Below are 21582 nucleotides of genomic sequence, written 5' to 3'. Positions count from 1 at the left end.
CATAACACAAAAGCCCACACTGATACACAACAATATCTACAACAGAGGAAGCATATTCTTGTCATAAGTAGTAAAGTCATCCTACAAGTGCATTTCCAAAATAGTTGTTCCTTCATATTCTTTTTTTTTGAACAAAAATGGTCTTTTCTAGTTCAGCAATATTTTGCAAATACAGTATTTCCAGGCAATGAGTAGGAGATATATTTCCACTGAATCTTCTTTCGCTTCAAGAAGTTTAGACATCATCAAATATTTTGCTTCGAGACATTGACAGGTATCTTCCACCAGGCTGGTACCTGCAGAATTTATTTTAAAAATGAGAAAGTAACACAGGAAATAGAAAAATAATCTGATTAAATTATTTAAGTCTCACTGCACTATTACTCCATAACTCTTAATTAATTACAAGATCTGAAGTTCTACTGAATTTCTGTTTCCGTGACAGTTTGGCAGGCAGTCACTAAATTAAATCTCATGTAATCAGGAAAAAATTATATGAATACTGGGACTCTTAAATAACCTTGTTTCCTGATACAAAGGAAACAAGTTGAATACTTTTGTTGAACAGAATTATTTTTTTTTAAACAAGACAAATCAATATCCACAGGTAGTCTGGGTGATTAACAGAACATTGCACTGGATATTCCCAGGAGAAATAAGAGTATCAAAGATAACAAAAACAAATGGCTGCATATTTAGTTGGGAAGAAAGAAGCCTTGCAAATTGTTGGTCAAATTTATTTTAAGAGCATTTTTAAAGTACAAAAAAGTTCCAATGTAAGCACAACGTACCTCCTGTGTCCCTGGTACTCTTACTGTCTTATAATGCTGTAATTATTGATGGGCTTACAGTTTTAAAAATCGATGTCACACAGGCTATTTTTAAATTAATTGGAGTTTCATATGCTATTATTCTTTCTTTATTACCTCTATGAAGTTAAATGCAGGTTATTAGAGGAAAGCTCAACTAAGCTCCAGATTTTGTTTTTAAAGAAAAAGTTCAGAGCGTTCCACTCTGCTAAGTCCACACGGGACTTCAGACACTGTACCTGAAAAGTATTTGCTGTCATGTAACATATGCATATTCCTATTTTTGTAGACAATTATCCCTTTCACACTGTATAGAAGTCAATAGCTGATAGACTGGTAGGCTAGCTGCTATTTAAACTCTTGTGCTTAAAACAAACCAACTTTTGAAATGCGGTGACAGCATACTACTCCATTTAGCTGTTGATAAAAATGAACATGGTAAAAATGAATCAACCACTGAATACACACCCAGCAGTGTATTTAACTGGAATTAATTTGTTGACGTTGTATTATGACATTTGGGTAGGCTAGTTCTAGCCGAAAAATAATGTGAACTATGACTTTTTATAAGGGAATTTAAATTATTTATCATTACATGGTTCGGCATCATATCTAGCTGGATAAAAAAGGGCCCCTAAAATGTATTGCTTCTTAAATATGAACAGAGCTTAGCAGTTATATAAAATACTCCATTTCACGACTTAGGGAATTTGGTACTGCAATCACATCCACAGACTCTCAGAATTCTCTATTACAGACAGAGCTACACTGTGCAGTCTGACTTTTTGTTCAATAAACCAATTTTAATTTACTTCAGTAGTTCCAAAATCTGATGCCCAGGTGTACTGCTGCTACTGCTGGTCCTGTAATACTCTGTTTTCTTCCGTACAGCCCTTTGTGATGGTTTTTATACAGGGAAATCAAGTGAGCTTTCTGAAGTCTTGTAGGAAATAAAAAAAAACCTTAAAACTATTGTAGATATGCAGGTAATTCTCCAGTTTTCTGGATGGTATACAGTATTTTTCAGATAATGCCAATATAAAAAATTATATGGAACTCAAATCTTACTCAGACAATTCTAAAAAACTGAAAACATTTCAGGTTTCAATTGGTTTCAAAAAAATTCCCAAAACATGGAGGAAAAGGATGAGAGGAAAAGAGCTGTATGAGATGATAAATTTTGTTTACAAAACTATTATTATGAAACCAACTGATGTAGCTGCCATAGGTCAGAAGACAGACTAAATTAGTATCCTTTAATTGTGCATAACACAGATGATCACTTACCTTCCTGAATCTGATTCAAGTGGGTCATCATTAATTGAGTCTGCATTAAAATCCAAAGGTTCTGCATCCTGGAGGAGTTCTATTCTATCTCTTTCGGTCCTGCCATTTGATCGGGTATACTTTGATAATGCTGAACAGGTAAAAGGAAGGAAAGACACTGATTTTCTCTATGAACACCTTGGAATGTGGAGACATCAGACTTAAAAGATCAGAATAATAATTTGCTCATCCAAATAATAATAATAATAACAACAACAACAATAATAATAAAAACAATAATATCAATAATAATAATATCTAATCCAAAGTGTAAGTGTAATGACTTAAAGTAGATTCAATATTAAACCAAACCCAGCAACATGCTCAAATTCATGGTATTTCATTTTTTTTAGCTCCATAGCAACCTAACTATAACTTTCCTTTTGCCCCTCACGTAAGAAGAAATTGACTTTGCAGAAAAGTAAAAGAAAATAAGTAGCCATATACAAACATTATTTTTAAATCAATCAATCATCCATTCATCTTCCCGACTTCCCACTTTAATTAAGCTAGCTGGGGCTTTTTTATTGCTTGTTTGGTCTTTTTTTTTTTAAAGAGGCCATCTCATGAATTAATGAAATGTAGATGTTCTGCAGCTCACTCTGCCTCCTTAACCAGGCCAGTACTTAAGGTTTCTTTTGGTGTTGGAATGGTACATATTCATATGGCTAACATTAAAATCCAACTTCATATGGTTTCCGCTAGTCTGTCACAGAAAATCTGGGTCTTCAATTTTGTAAAGAGGATGGAGAAATGTAATAGAATTGTCTCAAAAGCATGTTCAAAGTTTCTCTCCTCCCTATTTTTTTCCTACTTTTTTTTCAGTTTCATTTATCACTTGTTGTTTGTTAGTTTACAAGAGCACACAAAGTACACAAAAAACATTACCATTGTGACAAATTAACTTTTTGGAAGTTTAGCGAATCCAGAAAAAAAGAACAGATACCATTAAATGAACATGTATATGCTTATGTGGTATGTTACTGGCTTTACACTTGTTGGACGTTTAGTTGCTGGTTTCATTATTCCAGTCAGGGAATTCATTTGCAACTACAGGAGGTAAATTTTAAGATATACAACTCCCACCCTCAAGACGGATCCTAAATAAAGTATCTTTGCTGACAACTGCTACTCTATTGCAATCATTATACATCCCATAAAATCAAGTAACTGAGACCAGCCAGAATCTCCAACCTCTACTAGATGGAAATTTTGAAGACGGGAAGAAATACAGCACCTCTTTTGAGGTGTCTTTAATGGGCAAGATGGCATTTTGCTACAGAAGGGAATGTATCACCACATCATCTAAGACAAAAAGCTATTTGAAACTGCTCACACAGCCAGTGTTGGGCAGACAAGATACTATAAAAATAACCAAAACAAAGTCTCTCCAAAACCCACAAACCTTACCTCTATTGGTGCTGGTCTCTGAGAAGCTGGATTCTTTTTGGTCTGTGTGGACAACTCTGTTTCTAGTAGAATCGTCTCTATTTCCATATCGCTCCTTCCATTCCTGGAGAGAGGAAAAAAAACAACAAACAAAGGAAACATCATCTGTGAAGAAAAAGTAACACAACAAAAGCATAATAAGCAGGATCAAGAAATCTTCCAGACCCACAATTTATAGCTAATTGGTTGATCACATCAGACTATTAAAGTAATACTTCAAAAATGTTCCTGTACAGTATCTTGATACAGGAAGAATTTCTGTTTTCTTTTAAACTCAATACATGTCCTTAACTAAACTGGTTACCGTAACTGTTCTTTTTCTAGAAAAAAGTCTTTAGAAAACAAACAGCACATTAAATCTGCACTCTAAGTTCACTCAACTGCTTCAAGTTACAATAGGAACGTTGCTTTTTTAAATTTCTACTTCCATCTAGTGGTAGAATGGTAAAATAATCAGACACAGATAGCATCAAAACAAATTTGGACTGGCCATGTTTACCAAGCTTGTTGTTGTGTTTCCATTCCACTCCATCATGTTTTAGTATGTAAACATCTTAGTATCAAGTATAATGAAATGCTAAAGAAGAAAATGTTTCATGCTTTTATGAAGACACAACTTCGCATCTCAATAGACTTTTCCAATTGCTCAAAAAACTTTTATATACTTCAGATTTATACCTAGATCCCAGATTATGGACTGGTAGGAATAGGTATACAGTGCTAATTTATGCCATATGTTACACTTCTAAGCTGCAGAAGGATCAAGCATTTAATCATGCTCCTGTAAAAGACAACACTCTTAAAAGCCCTACAATTTTCAAGCATGTATGTGCTGCTAGAGTATCTAATGCACTCAAAGCCAAGTAACATCTAAAGTTGAGTTTGCTCTTGAACTAAAAGTGTTGTGTAATGTCAGATCATTTCAGTGTATACTGAATGCATCAAACATTTGCTACTACTTGGTTTCACAAGTTTGAGCTCAAAAGTTACAAGATGGGGGGCAAGAGGATCAGTTCTATGCAGTAATGGCTGTCACCTATAATTGAAGTATTCTTGAGCTTGAAAACCCAAGAGATTTTAGTCCCAGTATTATCTTGCTTTTCTGCACAAAATACTTTTCTCTTCCTTTAGTCAGTTCTTTTTTTGCAAGCCTCCTTTCAGTTTAACTCTTTGATTGAGATGCTCTATGCTAAATTCAAAATGTTACAAATTCATGAAAAACTAAAGCTATTGTTAAAATGAAGTTGCCTGAATTAGGTTTTATTAGGTTTTATTCCAAATCTTTCAATTCAGTATGCACTCAAGAGTTCAATTTGAATCAAACATTCTGCTTGTTGCTCAGTGGTAACAGCATTCATTCTGTCCTAAAGGCAATTCTCTCCTCTGAAAAAAAAATAAAAATCTGTGCCAATTATCTTCCAGTGAGCACACAAAGCAATGGGTAAGTTGACACTGCAACTGCAATTATGTCAAGCAGAGCAGTATCAACATAAGAGACTGACAATAAACCATTTCAGATTACTCTCCAACCTAGAAATCAGGACACCTTCTATTGCTTTTTATACCTATTGGCACACATGGTTCTCAAAGCACAGTGAGTAGAATAAATTTCCAAGTAGTGAGGCAAGACTCACTCTAATAAAAAAGTAAATTATTTTTTCTCCTCAGCCAAGACTATTTTGCAAGATTCAGCTGATTCCATCGATTATTAGAGACTTATCTAATTGTGGAACAGATTATGCTGAATTAAACAGTAATGGCAAATCCTGCCATATATTACAGCATATTAATATTATAATCAGGTAATATAGTATCATACCCTCCTTCTGTTTTCACCTTCTTCCTGCCTTTGTCGTTTTCTTTTCTCTATAAATAAAAAAAAAATTGTCTGAGCACCGTAAAATAAAAACAATTACCAGTATTTTTTTAAACAATGGAAATTCAAAGTTAATTAGGGAAGATTCTTATTTAAAGAGGTGGCTTATACAATTAAATAAAAACAAAGCACAAACTCCCTGTCTATCGTTATGAAGTCTCCCATTAAAATTAATTACTTATAATGCTATCTTGGGTCAAGGCATAACATTTGGATACCAGCTGGGAAAGCAAAAAAAAAATACCAAACCACAAACCACAGCATATCAGAAATAGTTGGAAAAGGTATGACATTAAGAATAAACTGCAGCATTATTGAACCAAAATCTTGCTGAAGTTTTGTGAGGCCCAAAGTATGACTGACCCAAATGGTTTGTAACCTTCTCTGCTATTAAGCTGGAAGTGTGACATGATAGTACCAAAGAAACAGTAACCTCTTGCTTATGGGAATGAGAGAGATTCCTTTCTTGAAATAAAGAAATACTATTATTCTAAGTAAATCTTGGTTTTGTTTTTCTAAAGTATGAACGGAGAATGCAAGTTTTCCATAATATAACATTGTATCCAGAGATTTAAATTTCTATACATTTACTCAAGAACCACACAGCTTTAAACAGCCATCAAAAAACATTTTCCATAAAAATAAACATGAAAAAATTACATAGCTCTTCAAAACAGGAGACAATTACAATTCTACAGAATAACATTGCTTTTTGATAAATCACAGTTAGTTGAAACAACAAAAAAGCTTAAAGGAAATTAAAGAATGAGAGCAACTCAATCAACACATACAAAGAAAGATCAAAATATGCCTGTTGATGATAAACACAATGTAAGTGCTAACTATCCGTTATGACAGATTACACAAGCACCTGCTCAGGTATTATTATTACATCAGTAATTACTTCAGAGAAGCACCACTTAACTGAACTCTAAAACATTTGGAAATACCTGAAATTCAAATACTGTATGAGTAGAACTGACACATTACTTCAGATGTAAGTGAGGTCCAGAACTGCTTTACAGCAACCACGAGGCTCTAAGTCTCTTGCAGCTTGGCACTAGACTGCCTCAGTACAGTTTTCAAACTATTGACAAGCTGTATGCTTTTTTTGTGTTTAACACTTCAGACAAATTGAATTCAACAATATATTACATTTAGCAGGAAGACTGGGATATAGGACCTAACTTACCTCTTCTGATTAGCTCTTTTCCTTCATCAATCAAATCAGAGGTCATTTCACTATCCCCCATGAACTGCTGGAATCCCAGAAGATTCAAACAACGAGTTCCTAAACTGGTAAAAGCAGCAGAAGAAGCAGTTTGCTTTTTTAATTTACAAGTTTAGATATATTGCACTGCAGAATGTAAAATGAAGTATTTGGAAATGTATGGACAATTCAAGTAAAAATGCAATATAGAAGACAGATAATTATACTAAGAAATCAGATAACTCAGAATGGTCACACATTCCTAAATACAATTGGATGTGATAGAATAATCTTTTCCAAAAAGAGAGCTAAATCCCTATAGTCTGAGAATACTGCAAATTATTTAAAATAAAGCAATTGCTTGAAATGTTTCCAGATATAATAGAATTTATACATCTTACATGTAATTTATTTTTCTTTGCCAGAAGACAATTACTACAAAAATTATGCCTATTATGATTTCTGTGTTTTTGAAACAGTAATAACATAGGAAAGCTACCTTCATCTCAGGTTTACACAGGAGAAACATGTATCATGCTCTTTTAGCTGTAAGGATGCCTGCTGACATTTCTGATACCCATCAGGCTGCAGCAAGATAATAAGCTTGCTCCACCTTTTTCAAGCTATTTCTGGAACTAGATAGCATTAAACAACTTTCACCTTTTCAACTTCACACTGGAGAACACAACTGATGGTTTTGTTATTTTCCTCTCTCCAAACTGGAGACTACCTGAACTTTAAGACTGATGGATTAAACAAGGGAGACAGATTTCCTTGATACATTTTAACTGAAGATTCAGTTTTACCAGTATCTAAATTATTACAGAGCATTGTATTTCAAGCATTAAATTTCAGTTTCCTCTCCTTTAGTTTATTTTTGTTCATTCACTGTTGCATTCAATACTCAGGATGATCATGGACAAGAAGTCACACAAACTATTTTTTTGTCGTTGGCTTTCCTGTTTGCTTTTTGTGGATGCTTTGGGGTTTTTTTTTGCCTGAAAGTATGCAGGGAAAATCTAGGACTGGATCCCTGTCATCTTAGTATGGATGGATGCACATAAGGTATTAATGGACTTTGAAGGCTTTTAACTACATTCTACATGACCCAAAATTTACACATGGATTCTGACTGAATGGTACTGCGAAACTGAAGCAGCAAACATAAAATTAGCCAAGCAACATCAGATCAAAAGTATCTCTACTCTTACAATGGCCAAAAGGCAGACATTTTGAAATGTAAGGATAAAGCAAGCATGTAATGGTATTTTCTTTAATTAACCTTCCAGCCTGCAACTGTGGCATAAGGTAACACAATGAGATTATTTAAATCATTGTGCCTTCAAAGTGGGAGTCGGTTAATGGATCAGAAATATTCATTACCTAAAGGTTCTGCTAATGCTTCTTAGTTTATTAGTAAACCTTCCTGAAAACATTAACTTCTCTAGTTAATTTTAAACTAAATGTCTGTGAGCTCCAAAGTTTGAACAGATCAGATATCAAAATATAGCAATGCAATTTAATGGGGAAAAAATCCCCATAACTCAGTGATGAGTTGATACAACTGAGACTTTTAAAATGTACACGTCACATATATAAATAGCAATTTGCTGATTTAGGTTTTCCCTTTTCTTTAATAAGTCTCAACTCAATAGCTGGAAAAGGAGAAGTGAATCTCCTCCTGGTTGCTGAAACAAGTATTACTAACACAAAAAACCATGGAGGAGTGCCAATCACTTACCTAAAGTATGTAGCAATACAGAGAATGACAACAAGCATTGGGTAATATATATAGAATCCATCTGCAATGAAGGACAGCACCCTCATGGATCCCATTATCTAGGTAAAAAAATCCACAAAAATAAGCTCTTACCATATTTATTCTATATATATCCATAAAGATTGTGCCATCTCACTGTTTTCAGTCAACAAGACACAAACCCACAGGCGTTTGCAGTTACTGAAACATCAATAAGTATGATTATCACAGATGTGATTCAGACAGTTGACCCAGAATGCCCAGACATTAAGGACATCTCTAAGAGTGTATCCACTTGAGAGGTTTCTAAGGCATTAGATCTTGTTGCCTCATCTAATCCAGAACCTCTTCAAATTTGGTGGATATTTTCACCTGTTGTGAAAAGGGTCTCTGGACAACACAAGGAATCTACTTGCTAACAATGAAGATGTGAGCTGTTAACTGTCCTACAGAAATTGGATGCTCAGTAAAATGAATCTTGCTGGTTTTCAGAGGCAAGTAGTCTACAAAGATGACCCAGATGCTAAAACCAGTGGAAGCTGAAGTTATTAGAAAGGGAACAACAGTCTGAACACTTTGGTATAATATTTTACTTTCTTAGGATAAAGGAACCAAAACAGAAAAATTGGGCTATTGATGACTCCTATTTAGCAATCATTACCCAAAATCATACAGTATGCTTATTTATATCCTGTTTAATACTGCAGAAACAAGTTCAATATCTGAATCTTATTATAAGAAGTCCTTAAAATTATTTTACCTATTCTACAAACCATGCAGAATGCTCAAGAGCACATTTTCTATACTTACAGATGTATAAGCAGTTGGCTGAGTGTTTTTGTGAGAGATTGTTGCATCCATGTGGGTCAAGCCCAAAAAGTTCAAGCATAATGGTGGAGTAAGACGGCAAAATAACCTGCACAAATGCAAGAGGTAACAGCATTTAAAACAATTTCTTGCACTAAAAATATTAATAAATTATAACTGAATATATCACAGAATCATAATGCACAGCTCATTAGGATTTATACCCATATGATTATAAATGAAAGAATATAAGTGGAAGTTTCATGGACATTTTCAATGGAATATTTCACAGAAAATCTGCAAAATATATGCCACATACTCACATGCCACTGAAAAGGAGACTGTAAGCATCTGTCTGATGATGTGAAGCTAAGTAATAATAGTTAAATACACGGATCCTGAAGACAGTAGAGTAAACACAGATACTTAGGAAAAAGATTGTAAGAAAACAAGCCATCTGGGGAAAAAAAAATAATAAAACAAACCTTGTTTGAATGTAGAACTCTACTAAAGATTTTAGTACATTCAGCACAAAGTCTCTGCATCCTACAGGTTGACTATAGTCTAATTTTTCATTTTGAGATGGGACAATAACACCAGCTCTGAGAATTTTTAGGTGGCTTTTTTGACTAGTTTGAAAAGGATGTATGTAACATTCTGCACTTCACATACGCTAACAGAACTACACTAACACAACTGACCCTAAGAACATTGATTTTCCTTCTTTTTGTTAGGTAAATGAAAATGCTGTAATTGCCTCACTAATTACTATGTCTGATTTGACATTTATTCCCACAATAAGTGCTAAAAACAAGTGTTTTCAATTCAGCTTATTTTGTTAATACAATAGAATTTCTAGCTCAGCTTCTTTACTGATAAATTTGTGCACTCATATGCTAGCCACGCCTGTGACAGGTTTTCTGGTCAGCAGCAAATTCCTGTTTAGGAATGAGAAGTCACATACATGGTCAATTAGACACAAAGTCTAGACACTTAAGCTCCAAGCTAATGTATCACAAACTACTCTACACATTATATTCAGCTCAACTGGCTCACACCTTCACCCCATACCGGAGAGTTCTAAAAAGTGGCAAAAGGCAGACAGAGTCCCTCCACAGAAACAGTTTGGCATTATACATTTCAGACACCCTCTGAATGTTGACAGACTATTAATTTTATGTTTAAATCAATCTACTACTATTACGAATCAATTTATGTGAAAATATTTTTGTTATTTTCTCAAACTTACCTCTATGTATATATAATTGTATGTCTTCTCTGCCAGCTGTATGAAAACTGCAAACAGCGATAAAACAGGGTTTGTGCTGAAAAATGTGCATTCTGACCACACAACAATTACAGAGAATGTGGCCAGAACAACTGCAAGCACCCTGTAAAACCATGGTCGTAGAAGACATTCCCAGTACCACTCTGGAAAAAAAGAAACACACATACATCCACCATGTGCTAATGCAAATTACACAAACAGAAACGGAAGTCCCTCACAAAAACTGAGCTTCTTGCATGCAGGCCCTTTAAAATCAAGGCTGGAATCCGAGGGGCCACACATTTAATTTCAGGGCTTTTTTACATTCTCTATCCTGGAAATAACTCACTGCTAGTGCACAACAAATTAAAAGTTAAAACTAATGCTTGATGAGCCCCTTCCCTTTTGCTTTACTATTAGAGCGGTGCCATCTCAGTAATATCCCACAAATGTAGAAGGCAGCCACGATCCAATAATTTGAAGCTGCTGTTTCTTTCTAAGGCTCCACATTTTGCTATTACAACATAACTGATATAAATTTGTAAAAAAAAAAAATTGAAGCTTATGGTCAAGAACATAAATCGGTACCTGATTAATTATTTCATTACATAAATGCATTAGGATGCACATTTGCATAAAACAACTGGTTCTTCTTACAAAATGGTACCAGCTACTCCTTTCTATATTCAGAATCTGCATGACAGCACTTACCAACTGTTGGTGTGTATAAATACTGAATAATTTTATTCTCTGGTTCCTGGGAATGAAAGGTATGAACAAACTGTCGAGTTGCACTGCTTTCATTTTTTGCCACATCTTCTAGATAAAACGCTTGTTCTAAGAGAATTTGCCACTGAACCTGTGTACGGCGATGTCTCTGTACTGAATAGATTACCTACAATAAATTTCAAGAAATCATGGTTACAACATACTAGTTTCAAGAAATAAGAGAAAAGCTTTGCAAAATCCCTGAAATATCTACATTACAGAATTGCAAAGATTAATTCTGTATACCCAAAAAGCAATTCCTTAAAATTCTTTAAATAAATGATTTATTTCTTTAAATACATACATAATAAGAGGACTACATACATAATTTCTAAGTTTTGTAGTTCTCTCATCATAGTCTTACCTGTAGCAGTAACAGCCTATTTTGTCAAGGATGCCATTTTATTTTTGCATCTTAGTGAATACCGAGCTTTTACTAACAATTTTTTTTTTTAATGCACTATTAATCAACCATTACAAGGCTTACCCACAGACAGTTAAAACACAGTCAAGATAAAATGCAACAAGAACACTTTTTACACATTGAAAATTTTGATCTGGACATCACTTGGGATAATAAACTTCTACGTTTCCTTTCACTGAGAAAAGTTTTTGTTGAGTAACATTCCTATAACCCACTATACTCAGCAATTCAGGTAAAGTGCACTGAAAAATCTTTATTTGACTAGCATTTATTCTCATTATATTAGCATAAGTGAGGCATTCCTTCATTTATCAATATACCTGCTTGTGAAGTTTCACCAAACTTTTTTCACTTGGGTAACTGTTCTGTCTTTCATCAAAATCTTCATAATCATCCATGTTCCTACCCATTCTCTCCTGATACTCAGTAGGACACTGGAAGGAAAAGGGAAAATTAACTGAAAGATGGAAGAGCAGCAAGTGCTCTTTGTTAATTATGTGTATATGTTAGGGGACCTTCATGCAACTGAAAAGCTCAACCTAAGCATAGGTTTTTCTGTTTCTAAAATACTACCTATGTCAAAATACAGCAGATAACTGCATACATCATAAGGAAGAATACCACAAAGAATCACAATTCAAAGTCTGAGCAGAAACCAGAAGACACCAATCAGAGAGTCTATGGTAAGCAGAAAAGAAAATAATGTACAAGTATTCAGGAGTGCAGGAAGCACCCACTCCCAACTGAACAATTATAGCTGAAGATGAGCAATTTGTTACCTTTTTCAGTATTGTATCAACACATTTTCTCAAAGGGTGATTATACTTGATACTCTCGCTTACTTTACGGACTTCCTATTGAGGAAAAAAAAACACATTTGTTTCATGATGTTAAATATATTAAACAATTTTATAGGGTCAGGTAAGAGTTCCACAGCACTGCTAATGGAAAAGATAACATCAGAGATCTAAAACAACAGAACTTCCTAAAAGCCGCAGCCTTACTAACAACAGATAATTGAATGAGTATTTATAAAGAACATATGTGCATTTTAAAAAAAACCCACCCACAATATCTGTGTGTAAACATTACTCTGTTGATGCGTGGAGGATGTGTTTCTGTGCATGAATGCTGATATGGAAAATATTTTCTTGTTTTATTTATAGCTTAAAATGATGAATCTCTATCTTACTGGGTTTAGTTTCATTTTCATTACTTTAAAAGGCAGCTGAATATAATTCTACACTACTCAGTTTTATATCTTCTACACATTTATTTCCACATTGCTCACTTCTGAGATCATTTGCCATTTATCAATAAGAAAAGATACTGCCTAATAGCTAGACAGGTTGCACCAGAAGTCGAACAGTTTATCAGGCTTAGTGAGAACTAGATTTTGCTCTTCATCCTATTGTCAATCCAGAGATAATATTTTGATGCTTTTTTATTGTTGTAACAAAGAGCACTTTAAAAATAAACATATTAAGTTCTAAATTCTGGAGGATGGAAATAACTGTAAAGGTTTAGAAACACTGTCAAATAAGATAATTAGCAGATAGAAGAATTGTGTTTATTTAGTGTGACAAGGGAGGCTAAATGGGATACACACAATTCTTTAGCATATAAAAGGATGTTCTAACAGATGCCTGTCAGTTATTCTGGATTCCCCCTGAATCTTTTAAGAAATGACTACAATGACCACAAGAGATCTGCTTAGTCTGTGGCAAAGAAGTTTTTCATTATGTAGTGGGATTATGAAAAACAAACAAAAATTATTATTTGATACAGCAGAAAATAATAATATTTACAATCAGCTTCTCAGAGTCATCACTGGCATGCTTTGCAATTCTACTGCAATTTTTTCTCGACTGTAAGAAAAAAAATAATTGGGGGGGAAAAAAAGTGAAGTGCTAAACCTTGAAAAAGGTTTTATCATGCATTAATGAATTAACATTAATTCATGTTGTGTGTGACATAACCTCAGAATCTGTCAGTTATCTTATCTGACTTAAAGGACACTCCAGTTCAAGACAGTAGTCTAGTATAAGACCCTCTTTTCAGGGAAGTTTGCTGCTTCCCTGGGGCCCATATTAAGGCTGTCACCACAAGACTGAAGAGCTTAGCACAACATTCAGACTACCATAAGATACCAGGGAGAAGAGCACTCCATGCATCTGAATGACATTCTTAATAATTTGTTTTAACTTTTGGTCAGCCCTAAAGTAGTCAGACAGTCGGACTAGATGATACAGGTCTCTTCCAACTGGAATATACTCATCTATTCTGTTCTGTTCTAAGTACTAGTGGTAAACAAAAGTTTTGTTACTCTTTTTCTAGTATGCTTTGTAGTTATGTCTCCCTCAGATGTTTCTAGCAATTTCTTGAAAGTGCTACCACTGCAGATAAAAGATTCTACTATTATTTTATGCTGACATATCACAGAAGTTACCACCTTACCTTACAACTCTTCAGAAGTATTATCATAGAATCACATAGAATCACAGAATTTTAGGTGTTGGAACAGACCTTGAAAGATCATCTAGTCCATCCCCCCTGCCAGAGCAGGATCACCCAGAGCACATCACACAGGAACGTGTCCAGGTGGGTTTGAATGTCTCCAGAGAAGGAGACTCCACAGCTTCTCTGGGCAGCCTGTTCCAGGGCTCTGTCACTCTCATAGGAAAGAAGGTTTTTCTGATGTTTATGTGGAACCTCCTATGTTCCAGTTTGCACCCATTGCCCCTTGTCCTATCACTGGACATCACTGAAAAAAGCCTGGCTCCATCCTCCTGACACTTGCCCTTAACATATTTGTAAACATTGATGAGGTTGCCCCTCAGTCGCCTCTTCCCCAAGCTAAAGAGATCCAGCTCCCTCAGCCTTTCCTCATAAGGGAGATGTTCCACTCCCTTCACCATCTCTGTGGCCCTGCACTGGACTCTTTCAAGCAGTTCCCTGTCCTTCTTGAAATAAGGCACCCAGAACTGGACACAATATTCCAGATGTGGCCTCACCAAGGCACAATAGAGGGGGAGGAGAACCTCTCTGGACCTATTAACCTCACCCTTTTCAATGCACCCCAGGATGCCATTGGCCTTCTTGGCCACAGGGGCACATTGCTGGCTCATGGTCATCCTCCTGTCCACCGGGACCCCCAAGTCCCTTTCTCCTACACTGCTCTCCAGCAGGTCAGCCCCCAACCTGTACTGGTACACGGGGTTGTTCTTCCCCAGATGCAAGACTCTACGCTTGCCCTTACCGAATTTCATCAAGTTTCTCCCCTACCAACTCTCCAGCCTGTCCAGGTCTCACTGAATGGCAGCACAGCCTTCTGGTGTGTCAGCCACTCCTCCCAGTTTAGTGTCATCAGCAAATTTGCTGAGGGCACACTCCGTTCCCTCACCCAGGTTGTTGATTAAAATATTGAATAGCAATGACCTCTGACAGCTTCCTCAGCACCCATAGGTGCATTCCATCAGGACCAATAGATTTATGGATGTCCAGACTGCTTAACTGATCACTAGCCCAGTCCTCATCAACCAAGGTAAATTCCTCCTTCATTCTGACTTCCTCTGGGGCTTCAGGGGTCTGGGGCTCCTGAGGGCAGTCTCCAGCAGTAAAGACAAAGACAAAGAAAGTAGTGAGTAACCCAGCCTTCTTTATATTCTCTGCTCTCTATCCAGGGCAGGCACCTCATTTAGGAGTAAGCCTACATTGCCTCTAGTGTTAGTTTTATCTGCAATGTATTTGAAGAAGCCAAGTAGTGTTGGATACTGAGTAAGTATTATTTTCAAACGATGGTATCAGAGCAGAACAGGGAACAGCTATTCGATGTGTTGCACTTGCCCAGGGAGTCACCATCCCTGGACATTTTGAGGGTGGTTTGGATGTGGTGTTGGTGGATATGGTTTAGGGAAGAACTTTGTAGAGTAGGGATGATGATTGTACTCAGCAATCCCAGGGGTCGTTTCCAACCTGAACTGTTCTATGATTCTATGATTTACATTCTGTTCTTGAACTACATTAGAGCCTATTGCTCACTCACAAATATCAGTAACTGCACTCCCAAAAGAAAAAACTCTGAAAAAAACAATGATCTATATAGTTTCCTCTCAAAGAGCACATACCATGATTCTGTAAATCCAATCTGGAAACTCTTGTTAAGATTCCAGAATTATGCTGGAAGCGCAGCATAAAATCAGACATACCCAAATCGCATAAACAATAGTGAAACATCTGAACACTATATTTTCAAATAACCTCTGGCATGTTATTAATTAGTTAGCAATATTACTCCAAAAGGGTCAAAAAGTAATACAATGCAACAAAGAATGGCTCCCAAGCTACCATGGCTATCGTGTCGACAAGATCTTCACATCAGGAACTATTTTTATTGAGCATCCTCAAGTGGAACACTATGTTGATTTTCTGAATTTTCTGATATGTCACATCAAGTTCCTGCTATTTACATTTTCTTGCCAAAAGTGCCCAACACCAGGAATTTCAGAAATAATTAACAGCAGCCTCCACTTACTTAATAGCTGAAGCTAGTTACTTACCTCCATAATATCCTCTAAATTCTCCTCTGCATCTGCTTTTTCAGTCATAAGTTTGGCAGCTTTGAAATAGGTCTTCATGAGTAGATAACCCCTCTTGGCCCCATTCCAGTGAGAACGGGGAATTTCCACCAAGCCATAACCCAAAAGCAACACAAGAAGAAAAAGACCCCATGTGTTTGCAGCAGCTATCCCAATCGTCTGAAGTTGATTCCTAAGGAAAAAAAGCAGCTGCAAAAACAGAAAAACAAAACACAACAACCAACCAGCCAACATCCTCCTACTCCACCTACAAGAAAGCAACTTTGAAGTATTCATGCACCAATATGGCTTTCAAGTTTACAGGAATAGACTTAGCATCATCTGTGATTCTTACACAGGGCCAGTGTGCTACTGGGCCATATTTAAAGACCCATTTAATCTTCGGAAGAGATTCGCCATGACACCTCATGTAAGCTCTCACATTATTCTTACCATTGTAAATTGAAGTTTGGGTTTACCGCGACGTATATTAAAAATGCTCCAAAAATCAGTAAGTAAGTGCCATAATAGATTGCATTCTCAATCAACGCAGTTTTAATCTTTCCAGTAATGGAGAACCCTCCTGATCTAGCATATGACTGCATGAATGGCAGCAGAATCCTAGGAGGAGAGCAAACAAAATCAAACCACATCAGTCAACCAAAAAATAAAAGAAAAAAGTTTAGCAGTGGCAGGATACTAGACAGGGGTGTTTAAGCTAAAGCCTCCTAAGCTTCTAACAAAAACAGCTCATTATATGTTTTTATTCTAGATTTACTGGTTTGATGGCAAACCTTAAACAAGCTGCAGATAAAAACAATAGTAAGCTTTACTATGAAAAATCTGTGTTAATCAAGAAATAACAACCCTGATATTTTTGACTGAACTACAAAAGCATTTATTTGATGATAGGCTGGTCAGAAACCACAACTCAGTCTAACTCATATCTGCTCTAACTACAGCTACAGCTTTATACAGTGTACCAAATAATTTACAGTATTAATAAAAAATTACCCAACTTATTAATGGAATTATTTTGGTGTCCAGTGGCCTAAACTCATTTTTTTTTCCCAAACAATCAATTCATAAACACCTACACTTCTATGTGTAAATTGCTCAGTTTCAAGTATAAAAGTGAACCAAGGTTAAATTGTTTCCACGTGAAAAGGAGCAAAGAGAAATTTCACTGCTAGCAAACAATATATGACTAGTTAACACTGTGGAACAGTGATATATATTCTTTAAGAGTATGCTATGACAGTTGAGATGTTGCACTTAAAAATACCTAAATCATAGTCTTTGTCATATTATTTTGTCTTACTTACCAGGTCAAGAACTGTGATGTCCAATATACAACACGCCAGAAAATTGGCATAATTCCGTTAGGAATATAACTCCATGGTTTGAAACACTTTTGCTTACTGCAACATTGTAAAGAAGTTTATTGTTAGTCGTAGGGCCAAGAGTATAAAAAATATTTTATAAAAAATTCCCCTATCTAGAAAGGTCTTTGAAAATAACAGACAAGTAAAAGACTACTGTTGGAGTAAGCAATCAACCATAAACCATCCTAGAAGTAAATAACCTAAATTGTCACTTAAAAATATTTATCATTCTCATCACTGCAAATAATGTATATGGACAAGACAGCTTTCTTAGAGAAAATAACAGTAGCTCTGACAAAAGAAAAGTAAATAATTAAGCAACTTAAGGTTACAATTTTTCTTTTTGGGCAGTAAGTACTTTCTTCATGCAAAGAAAAATACATTTTTATAGACAGAAGACCATCCAACCTTAGGGCAGTAGGTTTTCAAAAAATATCTTGGAACCTCATCACCTAGTTCTACCACCTAGAGCATTTAGTGGTAAAAGAGTATTAGTTGTTTCTTCTGTCACCGAGCAGGACTTAGTCCAGTTTATATAAACTTTGACTTGTTGAGTCAATACTATTCTGCCACATAGTGTTTGATTCCAAAGACCAGAAACGTCACAAGAGTTTTTCAGTCAAGGGGGCAATTAAGTCAATGTAACACGAGTATCTGTGGAGAAATAACTGATGTTTTCCAGGGTCAAACTAGTTAAGCTTGAACTGTGAATTTTTACATACACAAAACTATCAAATCATTACAGAATGACAGGTAGTGTGACTGAAGGTTTCAAACAAAGTTTTAAGATACAAGTTGCACCAACACAGTATCTGCTCCATTACTAAGTTGATATTTCTATTTGATATACTGAAGTCATATCAAAGAATCATAGAATATGCTGACTTGGAAGGGACCCACCAGGATCATCGAGTCCCAGCTCCTGTTCCTATGTAAGGCACCCCAAGAATCACACCAAGTGCCTGAGAACATCAATGCTTCTTGAACTCGGGCAGGCTTGGTGCTGTAAATTGAAAGGCTATTGAATGGTTTCCAAACAATGTATTTACCTAACTATGTCCTGTATTTACTTAACTAAGTCTGGCAGGTTACTGTTCTCCCATCAATACACAACATCCAGATGGACTCCGCTTTGGGGCAACACACCTGGCATGGATGGACTTAAATACTCTGATCACAGTTAAGCACACTGCACACATGTACAATATGTTGAACTGGCCTATGGAGGCTAAAGAACCAGCAGGCATGGAAAGGGCTCACTTTCACCTACATTTCCTGTGCTTTAGGGATTACTTCCTTCCTGTCAGAAGACAGCAAACAGAGTTCTGTTTCTTTGGTAGAATATAGTAAATTCAAGATAAATCCTATATATGCACTTACAATAAGCAATTAGATATGCTACTTATATATTAACAAGCCTCCTAATTTCATTCCTAAGGTTTAAAATTAGATTTTTTGGGTTTAAAGTATTTAAGATTGCACAATCAAGATACCCATTCACCAAGGCCCCTCCTCACAGATAATCAAGGTTGCTGGATACCAGATGAACTAGACAGACTGGAGAAGTGGGGTAGCAGAAACTTAATGAAGTTCAATGGGAAGAATTGTAAGGTCTTGCACCTGAGAACACATAACCCAGAAGTGCAGTTCAGACTGGGATCCACTTGGCTGGAGAGCAGCTCCGTGGAAAGCGACCTGGGGGTCTTGGTGGATAACAGGCTCAACATGAGTGAACAGTGCTCTGCAGGGCCAAAGAAAGCCAACAGGATGCTGGGCTGCATCAACCAGGGCATCACCAGCACAGATAAAGAAGTCATCATCCTGCTCTAGTCGGTGCTTGTCAGACCACACCTGGAGTATTGTGTTCAGTTTTGGTCCCTGCTCTACCAAAAGGATGTGGACAGGCTGGAGAGGGTCCAGAGAAGGGCCACAAGGATGGTCGGAGGACTGGAGGACCTGACACACGAGGAGAGGCTCATAGGACTGGGTTTGTTCAGCCTTGAGAAGGCTTAGGGAAGACCTTACTGCCATGTTCCAGTACTTAAAGAGTGGCTACCAGGAAGATGGAGACTCCCTGTTTACAAGGAGTCACATGGAAAAAACGAGGGGTAAAGGGGCACAAGTTGCTCCTGGGGAGACTCCAGTTGGACACAAGAGGTAAATTTTTCACAATGAGGACATTCAAACATTGTAACAGTCTCCCAAGGGGTGTGGTAAATATCCCAAGTAGGACAGTTTTAAGTCCCAGCTTGACAGGGAGCTGAGCCATCTCATATAAACTAGAGTAGTACCTAGAAAGGTTGGACCAGATAATCCTTGAGGTCCCTTCCAACCTAGCATTCTATGATTCTATGATTGTTGGAAAAGCTTACTTCTATTGATTTAACAACAAAACAGAGGAAATTTAGCATGGGGGGAAAAAAATAAAAGGAATATTTAGGTTATCAGTCAGAACTACTGTATAAATTACCAACAATAGAAGCAGATGTATTTTTCTTCACCTCTGCCCTCACCCTTCCGTATGCTACAATCTTCAAATACTGTATCACATTGGTAACACTTATTTATTAATCTTAAAAACACAATACACTCCTGTTACTTAAAAATAAAAACAAAAAACAAACAACTAAAAAACCCCAATAACTTTTTAAAAGCAGTCTAATGAAGAATACATATAGCTGATACCTTGGAGCAAGCGTAACATAAGATTTTTTTTTTCAGCAGGACTGGAGTTGACAGCAAGCTTGCACCGATTATAAATAGTCTAAAAGTGAATTAATCTCTCATAAATAACCAGAAACATGTACAACAATTATTTATAAACAGTAATTCCCATTTTTAAAGACATTTCCTGTATTCCAGGTTTGCATTTGGAAGCAATTATAGTAATAAATGCTAAAGACAATGTGCAATCTGCAGGGCAAGTAAGTAAAAGACTTGTTTTTATGCTACCTAAGCAGATAAAAAAATTGCTATAAACAAGTAATAACATTCTAAAGCATGTGAAATAGTTTTGTTATCTGATGAGATCAACAAAAAATAAAATCACTTGTAAACACCAACATTATCATTCTAAAAGGTAACAAGTGTCCAGTTTAAGAAGATGCTAGGGAAATTTATTTGCTGTTTAAGATACTGTATTCTGAAATTATTATTTTTTAAAATTACCACACACATTATATGCAACTAAGCAAAAAACCTCACAAACTCCTTACCGTACTGACATCCAGAGGCAGTATGAATACAATAAGAAAGCAAAGATACCAAGCCAGTAATGTTGCTATGATCACCAGTCGATGCTGTTTCTTGAAGTCTCCATACCGATGAAGTAGGAACAAGGCCAGAAAAAAGACAAATACTATCTCAAGGCCCAGAGCTGCACCGCTCATTATTGAATGTTCACTCCAGACACACTTCACAGCTCACTTAGGAAAGCAGAACAGAACTGTAAAACAAAAAGACATTTCATTACATTAAAAGTTCTGGAAGATATTTATGCAGAAAACAGTTGTTTAAAAGACTTTTTTAAACATAGTAATAGACTATTCTTATTTCATTACAAGAATACTAATCAGAAGAGGAAAATAATTTTCAGAAAGTGCTTTATAGTCCTCTGCAGAAATAAAAATATCATGTAATTTCAATTTTGTCATTTCTAGCAACATATTAGGGCAACTCTTCATCTTCTTGATATACAATAGAACCAAAAGTGAAATTTCTGCCCTTGAGTAAGACTAACTTTTTAGTCCAGTATGAACTTCAAAGGAAAATCTACTAGGCTCTTTTTTTTTTTTTTTTCTTTCAGTAAAAATCAACTGATTTAGAAAAAGGTTTAAATGCTTAAATTAAATGTTTCTGGAAAGCTCTGTTAACAGACTGTCCTCAAATATGCATTTAAATTCTATATTCAGAGTTAACAGAGCAC

General features: G+C 35.9%; 1 protein-coding gene across 1 annotated transcript; it reads right to left on the bottom strand.

Moving 5' to 3' along the window:
- Positions 1-235: 235 nt before the first annotated feature.
- On the bottom strand, positions 236-21046 carry LMBRD2 (LMBR1 domain containing 2). The gene is given in 18 exon segments (XM_010008731.1): positions 236-296; positions 2097-2226; positions 3546-3648; positions 5404-5450; positions 6653-6756; positions 8412-8509; positions 9240-9345; positions 9560-9693; positions 10486-10667; positions 11215-11398; positions 12016-12129; positions 12475-12549; positions 16255-16465; positions 16726-16893; positions 17598-17693; positions 20343-20367; positions 20370-20421; positions 20873-21046. Coding segments are annotated over 18 exon segments (2064 nt in total).
- Positions 21047-21582: the final 536 nt, after the last annotated feature.

Source organism: Chaetura pelagica, unplaced genomic scaffold, assembly GCF_000747805.2.
Source record: "Chaetura pelagica isolate M959 unplaced genomic scaffold, ChaPel_1.0 scaffold31, whole genome shotgun sequence".
Classification (NCBI taxonomy): Eukaryota; Metazoa; Chordata; class Aves; order Apodiformes; family Apodidae; genus Chaetura; species Chaetura pelagica.
This window is presented reverse-complemented; position numbering and strand designations above follow the sequence as displayed.